Raw genomic sequence first — 18,138 nt, 5'->3', positions numbered from 1 at the left:
TACAAATCAGAAGACATTCCCCATCCCATGCAATCTTTGAATCTGCATCTTAGCAGATACATCCCCTCCAACATTCCTCCATTGAAAATAGGGACGTCCTAAACAGACAAATGGGACATTCTGGGATCAAGCCAAAAACTGGGACGACTTCTGTAATTCTGGGACTGTTCTGGGAAAATTGGGACACTTGGAGGTGTGCAGATAGTGTGGGGTGTCTGTGCTGTGGTCCTTGATAAAGTTGAGCTTTTTTGTTAGTACTTTGTCTCTCAAATGAGGTCTACTTGATTTGGAGGAAAAGCCAAGATGGCTTTTGTGGTATTGTGATTCCTTGTGGGTCTTTAGGGATGTTACTTAACTGCACATTTCAATATTTTTGACGTGCCCTCTGGCAGCAAAGCAGTTCGTTTCATTTTAGTTCCCTTTCTGTTGGTAGTTGGGCCCAGGAAAGTCTCTGAAGAAGCCTGGCCTTGTTCTAAAAACGTTATTGCTGATATGTAGGAGAATTTCAGCCTCTGATCTAATAAAGTTTTTACACATTACTGTTCCTTTTTAAAAACCTGCAATTTATTTCTTTCTGCTTAGTTGCACTTTTTTTGTGATGATGGCTTTATTGGTGTTTCTCTTTAAATAATAATAAAAAAATCTGCAGTGTTCAATGGATCAGTTTAGTTGCTTAGAGAGTGATGCTGATACTGCCAAGGTTGTACGAGACAGCTGCATATTCCTGCTTTGCAGGGGGTTGGACTAGATCAGGGGTCTGCAACCCGCGGCTCCGGAGCCGCATGTGGCTTTTTTACACCTTTGCCGCGGCTCCGGGACGGATACTAGCGAGGGGAGGAGGCACATTGTGCGCCCCGACACTCCCCGTGGCGGGCGCTGTACTGGCTGTGACGTTGCATGGGGTCGGTGCATGCGTTAGTCACGCACCGTCCCAACGTCACCTTCCTGCCCGCTGTCAGATCGGAGGGCAGCGACGCGCATGCTTTAAATGTCGCAATGGTTTTGCGGCTCCCAGTTGTTGTTTTTCTTCAGAAACGGGTCCAAGTGGCTCTTTTTGTCTTAAAGGTTGCAGACCCCTGGACTAGATGATCCTCAGGGTACCTTCCAACTCGAGAATTCTATTATTTCTTCTATGGACAAGTCATATTTCAAAGGTATGAATTCTCACAATCTTTCCAGCATCAAACACTAAATAGCATTACACACCAACTTTTGTTCCTTCATAGTCATTCCTATATCATCTCTTATCAAAACATTTTTATACAGTTTTGTACTGCAAACAGGCGATGATAGATGCCATTATCTCTGCCTGCCTATCATCTTGTTGAATGGTTCTGCTAACATGAATTTGACCCGAAGAGTATTGTTTTCTTTCACCCTTTTTTGCAGACGGGTAGATATTTTTGGCCCCTGCTGCTTGCTTGAAAATGTAAAGCCCACCGTCTTTTATTTGTTACTTCTGCCTAAGGAGGGCAGAGAATTTTGAAACGGCTTGCATTTTAATGCAAACCTGCCTTATTTGTACTTCCCAAAACAATATGTAAACTGAAATGCAGCTATTCTTCAAATTTTGCATTGCTCCATATTTTACTATGTACTTAATTATTCTTATATATTTAAGAAGTTTATATCCCACTTCTCAATATATACCTCAAAGAGGTTTACAGGAAAATATAGTTCTCCAACCAAAACATACATACAAAATTGCATATATTAAGGGAGAGCATAAAGATGCGTCAGTTTGTGAATATAATGAACAATATGCATGATCTTAGGCAATTTGGTTTTGCAAAAATGCATATAGAAGGAAAGATGCACACTAAAACGCTGTCTAATTTTAATGAAGACCTTTAAAAAACAAACACCACCCACTAACTGATGTAGAATTGTGCTAATCTGTAATGTAATTGACAGAATCGCCCATCCTGAGTTCTACAGCTCGCTTTTATGCTGTTGTATCTTGATGGTGGTGGTGGTGCGTACTGGTTTTGAAATCTGGGAGCTAGCTTATGGACCTTTCTTTATGCAAATTAACATGACAATATTTAAAGTGTGAAATCTCATACTTTTTAAATAACGTATTTTTTGCTCTATAAGACTCACTTTTTCCCTCCTAAAAAGTAAGGGGAAATGTGTGTGCGTCTTATGGAGCGAATGCAGGCTGTGCAGCTATCCCAGAAGCCAGAACAGCAAGAGGGATTGCTGCTTTCACTGCTCAGTGATCCCTCTTGCTGTTCTGGCTTCTGAGATTCAGAATTCCCCCCCCCCCCTTGTTTTCCTCCTCCAAAAACTAGGTGCGTCTTGTGGTCTAGTGCGTTTTATAGAGCGAAAAATACGGTACAGTGGTACCTCACAAGATGAATGCCTCGCAAGACGAAAAACGCGCAAGACGAAAGAGTTTTCCGTTTTTTGAGTCGTTCCGCAAGACGAATTTCCCTATGGGCTTGCTTTGCAAGACGAAACGTCTTGCGAGTTCTTGCGAGTTTGTTTCCTTTTTCTTAAAGCCACTAAGCTGTTAATAGCCGCTAAGCCGCTAAGCTGCTAATAGCCGTGCTTCGCAAGACGAAAAAACCGCAAGACGAAGAGACTCGCGGAACAGATTAATTTCGTCTTGCGAGGCACCACTGTACTGGGCAATATTGCATGTCAGCCATTGTGTACTAGTATCATAGAATTTCGTAGTTGGAAAAGACCACAAGGATCATCTAGTCTGACCCCTGCAACGCAGGAATATTTTTGCTCAACACGGGACTCAAACCCACAACCCTGAGATTAAGAGTCTCATGCTCTACCAACTGAGCTGTCCCTAACTATGCAGTTATTCCTATATCCACTCCACTCCAAGCTATGCAGGCTTTCGCACTGCTTCAAAATCCCCTTTGCCAGTGAATAACAGTAGGTGAGAGAAACAGATATGAATAGTGATACCTTCCACTGCATTAGGATTATTGCCTGTCTTTCCAGCCTACGGCCTGGGGCTCTCTCTGTATATATGTGACATCCCTAAGGGGCACCCGTAACGTTTGCAACACAAGTCGGAAGACCTGTCTCCGAGCATTTCCCTCCAACTAACAGCTTTTAAGCCACATTTTGCTGATGAGAGGTGCCTTTTAAGACCCCAGCTTACCCCTGCTGTGTGCGCTGTAATGACAGCTTTGTATCATAGCAATGCTCTCTATATTCCTGGTAGGATGAGCCTGCTGTGCTGCAGAACGGAGAGCACATTGGATGAGCAAGCCACACAGTAGGGGGGGTAATACCCTTGGCACGGAAATTCATGCTGCCTTGGGAAAGGGACATGGTTCTGGGGTTTGTCTCCCAAACCTCTGATCAGGAGAAAACCCATATTCAACTGGGGGGGGTAACTCTTACCCAGATCTTAGGGAACACCAAACATCCAGTGGTCAGGTGTGACCTCCTACCTTGATGAAGAACTTTCTCTTCATATTCTTGCAGCCATCGCTGGCCGCAGCCCTCAGTTGCATCATGCTGGTGATCATAAAAGGATCAGGAGGGCTGTCCTCGCTTGACGATGCACACGTTAATTGAAGCCGAGGGCAGTAGTCGCTTTCCTCTTGACCCCAGTTGGCCTGCGTTTCGAAGGGATTGGGGTACTTCTCCTCCGGGCTCGATCCGTCGTCGCTGTTCTTGCCATTGCAGAGGATGAGGGAGCGCGAAATGGAGCGCAGGGTTTTCGACTTCCGACTCTTTGCGCTGTTCTGTCGCTCCATCTTCGCCCACCCAGTAATCTGCTGCTTCCCGTCAATTTGCCATGGCTATTACAGGGGCTTGTCCCAATTATTGCAGCTGTACATCCTGCTGGAGGAGAGAGATACAGAGGAGAGAAAGCTGGCTTGTAGATATTGCTGTTTCATCTCTTCTTCCCCACCCCACCCCAAAATAACACACCGTTTCAAATTTGCGATTTTTATTTTTTTTAAGACACAGGCCTTCAGTTCAGGCACAGCAACGTGATGCCTCATGACTTGCTAATTTTGTATTTTTCAGAGAAGTGCTAGGCATGTCTCCCCTCACCCCCCCCCCTTCGCCGCCTTCATCTCTTGGCTTTATATTCTTTCTATTTCTGTCTCTAAGCACCATGGAAGACTCAAAACAAATATTTTGCATCGGTCCTCTTCAGTTTTGGCAATCCTCCTGTGCCCCTTCCTCCTCAAAAATACACCCAAAAATCAAAGTGGGCATGTGGCAAGCACATGTTTCCAAACATCTGTAATACAGGTACGCCGGATAGAGGCTCCCTGTATCTTTTTTCCCTTTGGGGAAGGCAAGTAGCTTGATTATCTGTCCAGCCTGAAGCCACCTGTAGCTGCTTAAGGAAAGGAAGCTCTGGGCTGGCGGCTGGCCAGATGGGGACAGAGGGAGTCAAGAAACTGTATCCAAATAAATGCATTGATGTGCAGAAGTCTAGGACTGGCTGTGATTGTAGTCCTGTTCTGATATTCAGCTGCCTATGGAGAGGAATGGAACTGCACACACAGTCTCTTTTCTCAACCACCCCAGTAACGCTGTCTTACTTGCCTTTTCTCTAAACTACTCCCCACCCCCTGCCATGTTGTAGCCTTTCCTCATCGGAGAATTTGGGCATGCTTAGGAAATTGATTGATCCCTGGTCAGACTGTTTTTGCCCATCTAGCCCAGTGCTGTCCACTCTGGCTGGCAGTGCAATATTTAGAGGGTGCAATACTTGCCTTGTCCCGGGCACTGGCAATCCATGCTATACCACTGCTGGTAGTTCCACAAAGACCAGGATGCTTGCTATTATCAGCTACCTGGTTTCACTTCACCCCTTTTTAAGAGTATTTTGAGAGTAGGAATTGCCTACCTTCAGAGAAGTCTGCCCTACTGTGTTCTGTGTGAGTCACTGTTTCAGGTGCAAAAGGGTAACTCATGCAGAAAAGCAGGGGGTGAACTCCTCTTAAGTTAGGTCTATGTGTCTCTATGAGGAATAATGGGATAAGTCCATTGCACCAAACTCATATGAGGCAGAACTGGCCATCCTCAGCAGATTGAAAGGAAGCAAGAGGACAGCATGGAGTTTCAAAAAGAGCTAACGGGCAGCTTCCACTTGTGGGTAGTTCTTCAGAGTTATGGTAGCTTGTAATAGTTTGATTTAAATTTTATTTCTCATGGCACACTAGCTGTTATCTATATTGGCATATAGTTAACTATTGTAGTAACATATCTCTACAAAGATGATTTCCTCTTCTAACATCTTAAGGGTAATGCTTAAATAAAAAGATCTCATTGGATAGCATATACATTTACGCCTTGTGGAATTAAATTATGCAAAGGAAACATGTTTAAAAGCCAAAAATATGCATCATACAGATGCTTTTGAGGATTTTGTTAGGTCTGGGGTTTTGTAAGTAGACCAACCAAGAATTAGTTTCCCCAGAAGGCAGTTTCCTTTCACTTTTCTGTTGCTCCAGATTTTAGAATATAATTTTTGGCTTGGCAAACTACATATTTTAGGATAAATATTTCAAGTTAAAATGTGTACCAAAAATGTAGGCACAAAATAATGTGAAAATGAAACCAAATTTATGAATGAATGCTCATGTAACTGACACAGACCAGAAATAGACTGATCTGATTATCCTTACCAGGGATGGATGAATCTTTCCTTTTCTGTATCTCTGAGAATCTCATTTTCCCAATCTTAGAATTCCTTGTGAAAACTCATCAGCTTTTTAGTGTGCATTTCTCATAATACAGTGGTGCCCCGCAAGACGAATGCCTCGCAAGACGGAAAACTCGCTAGACGAAAGAGTTTTCCGTTTTGGAGGTGCTTCGCAAAACGAATCTCCTATGGGCTTGCTTCGCAAGACGAAAATGTCTTGCAAGTTCCCGCGGGTTTTTTTCCCTTCCCCCCCCTTTTTCTAAGCCGCTAAGCCGCTTATCAGCTGATCCGATCAGCCGATAAGCCGCTAAAAGCCGCTAATAGCGCTAATCCGCTAATCCGTCAATGGGCTTGCTTCGCAAGACGAAAAAACCGCTAGACGAAGAGAATCACAGAACGGATTCTTTTCGTCTTGCGAGGCACCACTGTATACACATTTATGAATGTCATTTTCAGCAACACTGAAAGCACTCAAAACCATTTAAAAGCACCCACACACTACAACACCCACTCTCAAAAGACCTGCCACAACAGCCAGTTAGTAGCCAAAGGACTGTTGGAACCAAAAAGGAGGCCAGCCTCCCATGGAAGGGAGTGTGGGATAACCAGCCTCACATAATCAACATACTTCAGTCTAATTAATACATGAAGGAGTTAATACCATAGAGTAAGCTGTCCTGCCCGGCTAGCAATGTCACTCCCCTTACTTTAGGAGGAAATAGGCAAACAAGACTATTGTTTTCCTCCGAGTCTACCTGAAACGTTCAGTGTGTTAAGAGGTCTGAGCTGGTTGCTCCAGCTCAACAGCATGGCTCTCACCATATACTTTTGAGTTCCTATATCAATAATCTAGGAACTTTCACCACTTTGTAACTCAGCTTAGTTTTACTGCCTGTGCAACTTTTCTGACAGATATATGGGAAAGCACATGAAGCAGGCCTTTGAAGAGTTTGTAAGTAAACCAAATTTTAACTTATCAAACGTGTTGTCATCTATGCTAGGGGAAGTGGGACTCACTTACTTGGAAGGGCATATTTTAAAGGTCTAGCAGCTTATATTTCTACACTTCGTTACACATTTTGTGACTCTAAATCTCTGCTGCAGTGCTCTCACCAAAGAATACTTGTCCCAAACTTGGATCCTGGTATCCAGGAATTCTCATTTCTATATATGTTTTGCACCAACAAGGAGTTCCACAATCTGGGAGCAGCCACTAAGAAGGCCCTTTTTATGTACCCTCTCTCTAATATACACATTTTTGTACACATTTCTTTAATCGGAAAGCTCCATCACAACATTCAGAGAACTGCGAATTTTAAAGGGTAGCTGTGTTTTGGTTTGCATATAATTTTGGGAAGTGCACCAAACAGAATCTCCTCAGTATCCTCTTCTTTTCATTCCTTTTCTGCTAATGTACTGATGAATCATGATGTGTGACCAGACCAGCTCTGGCTGTTTTTCCTTTAAAACCTCAAGTCGTCTGCACATATTGTGATCCTAGAAAGGAGGATATGGATGTTGGCTCTGCATATGGGATTTTCATAGCAGGGAATGATTGGTGCTGAGGCCTAGCAAGGAAGAGGTGAATAAGGTCTTCCTTGATACATGTATTCTGTATTAAACTATTTCATTTCTGAACCAAAGAAAACTAAGCTGTACAGTCGTACCTTGGTTTTCGAACAGGCTAGTTCTCAAACGTTTTGGCTCCCGAATGATCGAAACCTGGAACTGACTGTTCCAGTTTTCAAACGTTCTTTTGGAAGCTGAAAGTCCGATGGGACTTCCGTGGCTTCCAATTCCTGCAGCCAATCAGAAGCCACGCTTTGGTTTTTGAACGCTTTGGAAGTCAAACGGACTTCCAGAATGGATTCCCTTCAACTTCCAAGGTATGACTGTATACCTCGGTTTATGTACTTAATTCGTTCTGGAGGTCCGTTCTTAACCTGAAACTGTTCTTAACCTGAAACACCACTTTAGCTAATGGGGCCTCCTGCTGCCACCGCACCGCCGGAGCACGATTTCTGTTCTCATCCTGAAGCAACGTTCTTAACCCGAGGTACTATTTCTGGGTTAGCGGAGTCTGTAACCTGAAGCGTATGTAACCCGAGGTACCACTGTATAGCATTCGGAGAATAATGCACATTGAGTCAACGGTGCATAATGTCATATTAGTTTTTGCATAATTTAGTTTAGCTTTGCTAGATGTAGGAATGGTGTGAGGCATTTTGAAAAGCACTGCTGCTCCACATCCAACCACTCAGGTGTCTTCAGGAAACTCTTTGAGCTCTTTCCCTAAGCGTTAGCCATAGATCTTCTGAACCTTAGGAACACCTCTTGCTGCCAGAAAGCCTCTCCTTTGGGTAAACATTATGAGAGTTAGAAGGCCACCTTTCAGAGATGTTGTATTGCATTCTGCATTTTAGATCCTGCATGGAGAGGGTATAGATTACATGGGCCCCAGGTCCTTCTGTTGTATCAAAGCTAGGAGTTTGCTCTTCTTTAAACATCTGAAAGGGACGTGGGTGGCGCTGTGGGTTAAACCACAGAGCCTAGGACTTGCTGATCAGAAGGTTGGCAGTTTGAATCCCCACGACGGGGTGAGCTCCCGTTGTTTGGTCCCAGCTCCTGCCAACCTAGCAATTTGAAAGCACAAAGTGCAAGTAGATAAATAGGTACCGCTCCGGCAGGAAGGTAAATGGCGTTTCCGTATGCTGCTCTGGTTCACCAGAAGTGGCTTAGTCATGCTGGCCACATGACCCAAAAGCTGTATGCTGGCTCCCTCAGCTAATAAAGCGAGATGAGCGCTGCAACGCCAGAGTCGGTCATGACTGGACCTAATGGTCAGGGGCCACTTTACCTTTACTTAAACATCTGAAATCCTCAAGCAACCAAATTATGGTGCCAATACCATCTTCTGGGGCTTTTGTGTGCTCTAAAAGAATTGAAGCATGCACCCACAATTTTGGCTATTGGGGTTTTCCCTCCTGGGCTTTGCTTGTTTCTTTCTTTTTTCTTGAGAAAGATAGCAGAGGAGAACCAAATTTGCGGAGCAGTGTCTAGCCCCTCTTTGCCTCATCTGTGAACCTCAGGTAATCAAGGACCTGCTCATCCTTGGCTAAAAGGGTTCGTGCTGTACATGGAAATGGACTAACCCTGTCATAAATCAGAGCCACAACAGCAACCACAACAGAAGCAATTACAGCAGAAACCAGCCTGGTGTTGAAAACAGCCCAGCTGCTTCCCTTAAGCATGATCTATCGCCTTGGAAAGGAAAATCTCAATAAGTGAAGAAAGGAATTCGAGACCACCTTCTGATAAATGTTCGTTTTCCTGGAAGGAATGCATTCGGGGAAAGGATTAATAAGGCACAGGTCGAAGCTGCACAAGCAGGGATCAAAAGAGCGCAAGGGGGGATAGATAAGATGGATTTCCTAGGCTAATGCTGAATAAGTGTTTTTATGGTAGACCGAAGTGCTTTAAATTTTGACCCATGAGCACTGACCCAGAGTTCAACATAATACATCTGCCTACATATCCACACGTGTGTGTGCTGAGCTTAAAACTAAGGTGGTCATGTGACCAAGTTACCATTTGAGGTGCTGGAGGAGACTCTTGAGAGTCCCATGGACTGCAAGAAGATCAAACCTATCCATTCTGAAGGAAATCAGCCCTGAGTTCTCACTAGAAGGACAGATCGTGAAGCTGAGGCTCAGATACTTTGGCCACCTCATGAGAAGAGAAGACTCCCTGGAAAAGACCCTGATGTTGGGAAAGATGGAGGGCACAAGGAGAAGGGGACGACAGAGGACAAGATGGTTGGACAGTGTTCTCGAAGCTACCAGCATGAGTCTGACCAAACTGCGGGAGGCAGTGGAAGACAGGAGTGCCTGGCGTGCTCTGGTCCATGGGGTCACAAAGAGTCGGACACGACTAAACAACTAAACCACAACAACAACCAACCCAAGTCTGGTTTAAAGATAAAGAAACAAGAGCATTGGGAGCAATAGAATTGCCTATCCCGTTAGCACCAGGATAGCAGCCTGAGCAAATGCCCGGGTCATCTGGTCATAGTCTTTCTCACTGTGGTGACATGTACTATATTCAGGGATGGGGGGGGACTTCAATTCAGTTTGCATTTAAAGGCAAACTTACCCTCATTAGCCCTGTCCAGAATATTGCATGAACCAAATACAGCCATCTTTGAAAACTCACACTTTTCTGAATTTTGCAATTCAGGTCTCCAGCCAAGTAATGTGTACAAAAATGTACGTATTTGGATACAGTGTGCATAGAAATGCATGCATTGGTGAAAATGACATACAAAAGTGCATTGCATAAATGAAACGCTTTGTCAAACTATATATTTTGCCAAATTGCATACAAAAAAATTGTCTTTTGGGAGAAATTCACACTAAGATGCTTTTGCATTTTCGTGAGGACTTGTTCAAAAAGCAATGTGCAAACTGGTGTGGAAATGTGGAGAATTGAATTTAAGACTGGAAAAATCCCTAACTGACAGTATATCTATCTAAATTACAGTATTTCTAAATGTTTATTCATTTAAATATAACACATGAAAAATCATGTCCTCTTTCCCCCCTCTTTTTCTTCTTTTTGGTGGCTCTCCTACCTGAAAAGAAGGTTTACCTGATGTGGCTGAGTGGATCTGAAACTTTCTTAAGTTTTTCCTCCTCCTTTTTTAGCTGCTAGGTGAAGGAATAAGATTCACTGTCACGATCAACCATGCAGAAAAGAATAATACAAATGCCCCACTAGTTTTGTGAACTAACGTATGGAGAATTATTTTGTAGACACTTGCCCACCTGCCAACTCCAATGCAGTCATAAGTCGGTGTAGCCAACATGCCCCGATGAAGGCACACCCTCCTCCTTAAGGATTTTTCTTCTGTTTCCTGTGTGTGCTCCAGATACAAAGTTGTCTTGCGTTGTTTTTGTAATCCAAATCAAATGTTTAACAGCTTGGCTGGCTGGTCTCACTTCTACACATGCACACACACACACACACACCCGCTTCCAACCTCCCTTCCTCTGTTTTGTGCTAAATTATCCTAACCTTTTTTTTGGTTCTTTATGTAAACAAATGTGCTTGCAAGGAACAGCGTCCATTCTGTTTACACTTCATTTGGGATGACCAAACAGAGCATTTACGAATATAATAAAAAACTGTTTGGCGCAATTGCAAAACCGAACTGGAGAGTATTGCTCTTAATGAAAAGGCAGGAAATGCCAGATTTCTTCCTTGCTGTAGAGATCACGAGGGTTTCTGTGCCGTTTGGCGCGAGCAGCGTAGTTTGACTTCTTTCATCCACTCTGATGAGAAGCCGAGAAGGTTCAGGACTCTCTTCTTCTTCTTCTTCTTCTTCTTCTTCTTCTTCTTCTTCTTCTTCTTCTTCTTCTTCTTCTTCCTCTTTTGAGCTTTTCCCATAAATAAAAGGAGAAGGATCCGATGTGTCTTGGGCTATCCCATTGGTAGGTTCCCCCTTTCTTATAACTTCGTCTAGCAGAGCCTGGGGTTATTGCAGCGGGAAGAGGAGAGAAGCATATAGAACCATTCTAAGAAATGAAATGTTAAAAGGGACTTACAAGAAAGCAGCGGCAGACTCCCTCAGAAGGCTGTTTGTCTTTGCAGCCCCGGCAGAAAGCTTCAAGTGCAATAATTGAAAACACACCCTCCGACTGTCACATGACTTTCTTTCAGTAATTCTGTACAGGGCTATGGGACACAGCTATTGTTTCCTAACCGCAAAAAGGGGCAGGGGGAAGAAAAATGATAAATGAACCCAGTGGATTTTTTTGTGTCCAGGGCATCGCACCAGATGTCTTAGTGCACCCCACCCCCCACAAGTAGGGTCTTGCCATTTTGGTTTACCTTATAAAGGGTTAACTCTTCTGACAAAGGCTTGCAGTTTCATAGGATGGAGGCAGGGAAGAGGGGAAAGGTTGTCGCTCATTGGCATGGCATCTGCCCTGGGTGCAGAAGGTCCCCAGCATCTCTAGGTAGGGCTAGGAGAGAACCCTTTCTGAAACCCCAGGGAACCACAGCCAGACAGTGTAGATCACGGCTTTCCAAACTTGGGTCTCCAGCTGTTTTTGGACTACAACTCCCATCATCCCTAGCTAGTGGGGCCAGTGGTCAGGGATGATGGGAGTTGTAATCCAAAAACACCTGGAGAGCTAGATGGATCAACAGGTCTGACATTGTACAAGACGGCTTCCTCGGTTCCTAGGCCTTACAGTTTCCATTACATCTACAGGGGTGAAGGGCACTACACAGCAGGGTGGACACAGTTTGCATGATGAGCTGGAGGGGCATATTCTCCCTCATCACAATTTATATAGCCTCAAGAGCGATAAACTCAAAGGGAAAGAAGACAGCATACTGCCAAGACATCTTTATTGTCTATTGAGAGGGTCAGGGTTAAACTGAAGTGCCTGTCATTCAGAGCCAGTTCACAGATCGAGGAGGCGATTTGCCAGTGCATTTTCCTTTCCCTAAAAGTTGCAGATGTGGGGTCTCAGCTGGATCAGGACTGTGAGATTCATGGCCAGTGTAGACCATGCATGAGAACTGTATGACCCTCCAGAAGTTGCTGAACTACAGCCCCCATCAGCCCCAGTAGGCATGTCGATGGGCAGGGATTATGGGAAATGTTGTGCAGCAATATCTGGAAGTCCTAACCCCAACTCTCTAACCGTAGCCTGTCATATTTTTGTATGTTATTTTCACTAGTATATACCTTTTTAGGCACAATTTATCATTTTGGTATGCATTGCTTGGCTGGAGAACTGCACTGGAGAATTGCAAATTTCCCAGGCTGGCTGTATTTTGCTTCATGTGTTGTTTTGGAATGGGCCTGTTTGCTCTTTAAATGCAACCTGACTTGAATTCCCCCCCCCCCCATGATCACCATGGGAATGTGACTCTCAGCAGGAAGGCAAAAAGTATGATGGGGTATGCTACAAGTCCATATGGTTGACAAGTGTGTAGCCATTATTCTTTTTAACACGTGAAACAATTATTCATTCTCCAACTTAGGAAGCTGCCTTACATTGAGTCAAGCTATTTTTGCCCATCCAGCTCAGTCCTTGCTCTGACTGGCAGCAGCCCTCCAGGGCCTCAGACTTGGGGTTTCCCGCCACCTTTTGTCAGAGATGGTGAGCATTGAAACTAGGACTTCTTACATGGAAAGCAAGCGTTCTGCTACTGAGCTATAGGATTACGGCTCTCTATACAGTGGTGGCGCTGTGGGTTAAACCACAGAGCCTAGGACTTGCCGATCAGAAGGTTGGCGATTCGAATCCCCACGATGGGGTGAGCTCCCGTTGTTCGGTCTCTGCTCCTGCCCACCTAACAGTTTGAAAGCATGTCAAAGTGCAAGTAGATAAATAGATACCACTCCGGCGGGAAGGTAAATGGCAGTTCCATGCGCTGCTCTGGTTTGCTAGTAGCGGCTTAGTCATGCTGGCCACATGACCCGGGAGCTGTACGCTGGCTCCCTCGGCCAATAAAGCGAGATGAGCGCCGCAACCCCAAAGTCGGTCACGACTGGACCTAATGGTTAGGGGTCCCTTTACCTTTATACAGTGGTACCTTCAGGATCCGTTCCAGAGCTCCAGTCGGATCCTGAGGTTTCCACAACCAGAGGTGCCTGTTCTGCGCATGCACATGGCGCGACAGGGTGCTTCTGCGCATGTGCGCCGTGTGTACAGTGCTTTTGCAACCCGAAGTTTACGTTACCCGAGGGTAACGTAAGCCGAGGTTCTACTGTACATGGAATGTTCCTAAGATGCTGAAGAGACCCGGCGCTAATGGAGGAGACGTATTTGTTAAGCTGCAGTTTGCACAGCAAAAGGGTTTGTAGGAAAGGAAATGTTGACAGCTGTGACTTGCTACCGAAAGAGCTCTCCTGATGATTTGTGCTCCTCGTGCCTCCTAGCCGCCCCCAGCCAGATTCCCCGGAAGCCTGTCAAGTATCTGTGATTCAGTTTGTGTGTAGGTGAAATGCCCTGGCCTTTTTGTGGCATTTCTTGTGACGAGCAAGGACCGTGAATTCAGAATTTGCAGTGTGTAAAAAGGAGGGACTAACAAGCAGCAGGGGCTCCCGAAAGGCAACTGCTGTGAAACCATTACTGTTTTGCTAAGATGTGTGGGCCCTGATAGGAATGTTACACTTTAACAAAACTTTTGAGTGAGTATGTATTCAGGGATGGAGAGCATCTGCGGGTGGGTGGTAGAGGAGGATGAAAGAATGTCTTTAAGGATTGCTTTGCTTGATCAGACCGAAGGTCCGCCTAAGCCAGGGGTCTGCAACCCGCGGCTCCGGAGCCGCATGCGGCTCTTTTACATCTTTGCTGCGGCTCCGGGGCGGATACTAGCGAGGGGAGGAGGCGCATTGTGCGCCCCGACACTCCTCACTGTGGCGGGCGTTGTACTGGCTGTGATGTCGCATGGGGGCGGTGCGTGCGTTAGTCACGCACCGTCCTGATGTCACCTTCCTGCCCGCTGTCAGATCGTGGCTCCGGAGATATATTCGTTTGAAATGTCGCAATGGTTTTGCGGCTCCCAGTTGTTGTTTTTTATTCGGAAACGGGTCCAAGTGGCTCTTTTTGTCTTAAAGGTTGCAGACCCCTGGCCTAGGCCATAATCCTCTGCTGCTTATAGCAGCCTGTCAGATGCTTCCAGAAAGCTCCCAAGCAGGGCATGAAGTCTGCCCCTGTTGTTTGTCACTGAGCTCTGGTAAACTGCACCTGAACATGGAAACTCAATTTAGCTGTTGTGTTTAATTGCCATTGGTAAAACATAGGCTCCATAAAGTTCCCTAAGCTCTTTATTTAACAGAATTTTAATCGAAAGCCACTAAGTGGATCACTTGAAACAATATAAAATACTCATTTTAAAATACAAATGAAATTGTATATTAGAACAAGCTGAGCTTTAAAGAAAGGATCAGAATGTAAGTAAAATTGGCAGTATTAAAAATATACATAATAAAATAAAAATTCAGCTCAAAAGTATACACCTGGGTAAAGGTACCCCTGAATGTCAGGTCCAGTCATGGACGACTCTGGGGTTGCGCGCTCATCTCGCTCTAAAGGCCGAGGGAGCTGGCGTTTTGTCCGCAGGCAGCTTCCGGGTCATGTGGCCAGCATGACTAAGCTGCTTCTGGTGAACCAGAGCAGCACACGGAAACGCTGTTTACCTTCCCGCCAGAGTGGTACCTATTTATCTACTTGCACTTGACATGCTTTCGAACTGCTAGGTGGGCAGGAGCTGGGACAGAGCAATGGGAGCTCACCTGATTGTGGGGATTCGAACTGCTGACCTCCTGATCGGCAAGCCCTAGGCTCAGTGGTTTAGACTACAGCACGACCTGCGTCCCTTACCCCTGGGTAGGCTTAAAGTTTTTAAGCTAATGCCAGAAGAAATACAGCCAAGGTGCCTGCCTGGCAGTGGCATAGCATGGGAGGGGCATGGGGTGGTTGTGGCAAAATTGTTAGCGGCACAAAATCTCAATACCTGGTGCCGCCACAATACAGCTACACGCTTCTATTGCTGGGCTCTGTTGAAAAAAGTTTCTGCATGCGAACCAGGAAGCGACCTCTCCAGACAACCGAACAACTCTTCTTTTCTTATCTCTGCAGCTGCGATCTCCTGGGTGATGCAGATGCTGTTAGGCAGTTGAATGTGCATGCATATTCCTTCTGTTTCTCTCATGGCCCCGGGCACTGGCAACCCATGCTATGCTAGTGCTACCTAATGTCAATGTGCAGAGAGTTCTAGAGTGTAAGCGTTTCTACAGTGAAGGCTAGTTACCTTGCAAGTGCAGGACAAACATTGGAAGCATTCATAGGAATGCCAGTTGCATACCTAGACCCCGCAGCCACCCCTGTAAAGAAGACACCAGGACACAGATAATACGTTAATGTTAATTGGGCAAATTTTGGCCACAACTTTATTGATTACAGACTGTGAGTCTGTATATCTGTATATCCGACTATATCTGACTCCTGCCCATTGCGCAGGAAGTCCAGTAAGGGTAAACCACCAGAAAGGGGAGCCACGTCGATGCAGACCAACTTGAGCTCCCCCAGATGTTTCCGTTGGGGTCGTGTCATGGCCCTAGCCCTGCCCCGGGCTTCGGACAAGATCCACACCCCCAGATTCCTTTAATGGAATACCCTTAAGCTTGGAGGGGCAGGTGATGGCCGCACCTCCCCTCCCCCATCATAAGGTCAAACAATGCCCAACCGCAAAACCTTACAAAGTTGTGACAATTGCTACAAGGTAAGCAAAAACCACAAGGCCCCATGCCAATTTTCAAATTCCTACCAGGCCCCTCAATGGCAACCATCCGAGGTCCATAGCAAGGCCGATAAAACAAAAACCCGTAAAATAGGGAGGGGGGAGGGAGTTTAAAGAAGCGAGCCCAGAGGAAGCCCTCTGGCTCGCGCCTAAGCTTAAATGACCCCAGCCACGCCCCCCCAGCCACCGGATTGGCCAGATGGATGATGACATGGCCGGGATCCCCCGGGCAATGTGGAACTTCGTCCCCCGCCCCCAGAGGAGAGTGGGTGGAGTGAAGTGGAGTGGACTTCTGCAAACAGAAGCAATCGAGAGGGCATATGTGAGATAAGGTGACCCTTCACGTAAGGGTTTGTGAAGAGAGGTTGAGGGGACATCCTCTCCAGTGCATCAAAGTATTGACAATCCAATTGAAAGGTGAGCCAATCAGACTGGAAGTGAGGTTGCAAGGGAGAGATCAGTGATGAAGCAGCGCTGCTGAGCCTGACGGAGGATAAGAAATGCACTGGGTGTGGATGCCGGTGACCGATACAGAGAAGGGGTAGCAGGAGCTGATAGAAATACAGGAAAGGAAGCAGCAGTAAAAGAGGCAGCAGCAGATCAAGGATGAATCGGAGCGTGTGAGAGACAGAGGTGGAATGAAAGAAGAGCGTGGGAGGGAAGGTAGGATGGCAGCCTGGCGTGAAGATGAGAGAGTGAGAGTGGGCGGACTGGAATGGAGGGCAGAACGGGAGCATGAATGTGGGAGTGAGCATGAAACAGAGGAGGAGGAGAAACAAGCCGAGGGCCGGGTAATAAGCAGGCAAAAAACAGGGGAAGAAATGAGAGGCAGGCGTAAGACCCTGACTAAAGCCAGAATAAGGGAACAGAGCATCACCTGTGGTGCATTAGGAGAGGAGAGATTACAGCCATATGAAAGGGAGTGGGGGCTTTAGCAGAGAGGCAGGAAACAGATAAGCGAGGAAAGGGATTTGGGAAGTCTGGGGCAGCAGACCCCCAGTGGCAGGCCAGCAGGCGGGAGCATAAATAAACAAATTATAAATTTGCCTGCTGATGAGGAGAGCCCTGACCTCGAAAAGAAGAGGGCCTCACTAGGTGGCTTTGAACACAGAAGGCACCTCAGACCTGGAGGAGGATGAAGGGGTTGGGAAGGACTTTTCCATGTCATGTTGAAGGTCACGGTGGGGATGTTGCTTTTGAATGTTCCCAAATGGGTGTACTCCCTGCAGATAATCATGCAAAGAAACCCTGGCTTGTCTGGAGGAATAAGGACGCTCCCCGATATGTTGGTTTTCATAACTGATAGAATAATGGAGATAGTAATCTCAATGAGGGATGGGCGAATCCGTCAATTTCGCGTTCTCTTGGTTTTTCATCTTTCCGAGCTTAAGCTCGGTTTGCAAACTGATGTGATGGCTTTTCCAAAAAAATTATAATGAAAATTCATTAACATTAAAAAAATTTCCCTAATAGACACCTATCTGAAATGCAGTTTTCCCTAATGTACACATTTTTGAAAAACAGTTTCCCCTAATATAATGATATTTTCATTGATATATGCATTTTATGCACACTTTACCCCAGTATGTGCGTTTTTGTGTCCACATTACTTGGCTGGAGAGCTCCCCAACTAAATTCAGAGAACTGCAAATTTTGAAGGATGGTTGTGCCACAGTTCTTCTGTTGTTTTGGAAAGTGTGGATTGGGTAGATTTACATTTCAGTTTGAACTGAACTAAATTCTCCCCCGCCCCAAGTCTCAAAACAGAAAACCTGCTAGATGGGCAGCCCAGCTTCGCATGTAACTTGAATTCAAGCCCCAGGGTCAGCATGCAAACACCTCGAACAGCTTTTGGGAGTGGAGTATTCCACCAGGGCTTTGTGGAACTGACGCTTGTCCTGGGCCAAGTGGCTGCATGTGAATCTATATTTCCCACAATGCTCCACAACAGTGGAACCATCAGGCACTGTGTCCAAAATCTTAAATGATGGCTTGATACCATCTATTGCTCTAGCCAGGAATAGCCATAGGCGGGAGAAGGGAGCTCTGGGGATGAAGGAGAGCCCACTGAGAACTCATTTAGACCTGGAACCAGCCTCACAATAGTCCTGCCTTCATCTCTCTCCCACCCACCCCCCTTATGCTCAAAAGGGGTTATTGGGTTGTTGCTTTTA

The 18,138-nt window shown here is 45.7% G+C and overlaps 1 protein-coding gene and 1 long non-coding RNA gene across 11 annotated transcripts in view; one reads left to right on the top strand and one right to left on the bottom strand.

The window, feature by feature from the left end:
* The window catches only part of IL16 (interleukin 16), a 72,736-nt gene that overhangs the window by 40,787 nt on the left and 13,811 nt on the right, over positions 1-18,138 (bottom strand). For 2 of the 10 annotated variants that reach the window (XM_083475297.1, XM_083475303.1), the window contains one exon: positions 3,423-3,819. In XM_083475297.1, the coding sequence (XP_083331423.1) occupies positions 3,423-3,731 (309 nt within the window). In that variant the 5' untranslated portion in view covers positions 3,732-3,819. Of the gene's footprint in view, positions 1-3,422; positions 3,902-10,464; positions 10,974-11,244; positions 11,393-18,138 lie in introns of those variants that run through there. The other 8 variants (XM_083475301.1, XM_083475296.1, XM_083475302.1 and 5 more) reach the window with 7 other exon arrangements.
* The window catches only part of LOC310693416, a 37,275-nt gene that overhangs the window by 5,445 nt on the left and 13,692 nt on the right, over positions 1-18,138 (top strand). The window lies entirely within an intron of this gene.

Source organism: Podarcis liolepis, assembly GCF_965112155.1.
Source record: "Podarcis liolepis genome assembly, chromosome: 14".
Taxonomy (NCBI): domain Eukaryota; kingdom Metazoa; phylum Chordata; class Lepidosauria; order Squamata; family Lacertidae; genus Podarcis; species Podarcis liolepis.
Note: the sequence above shows the minus strand (reverse complement) of the source record. Positions and strands in the feature narration are given on the sequence as shown.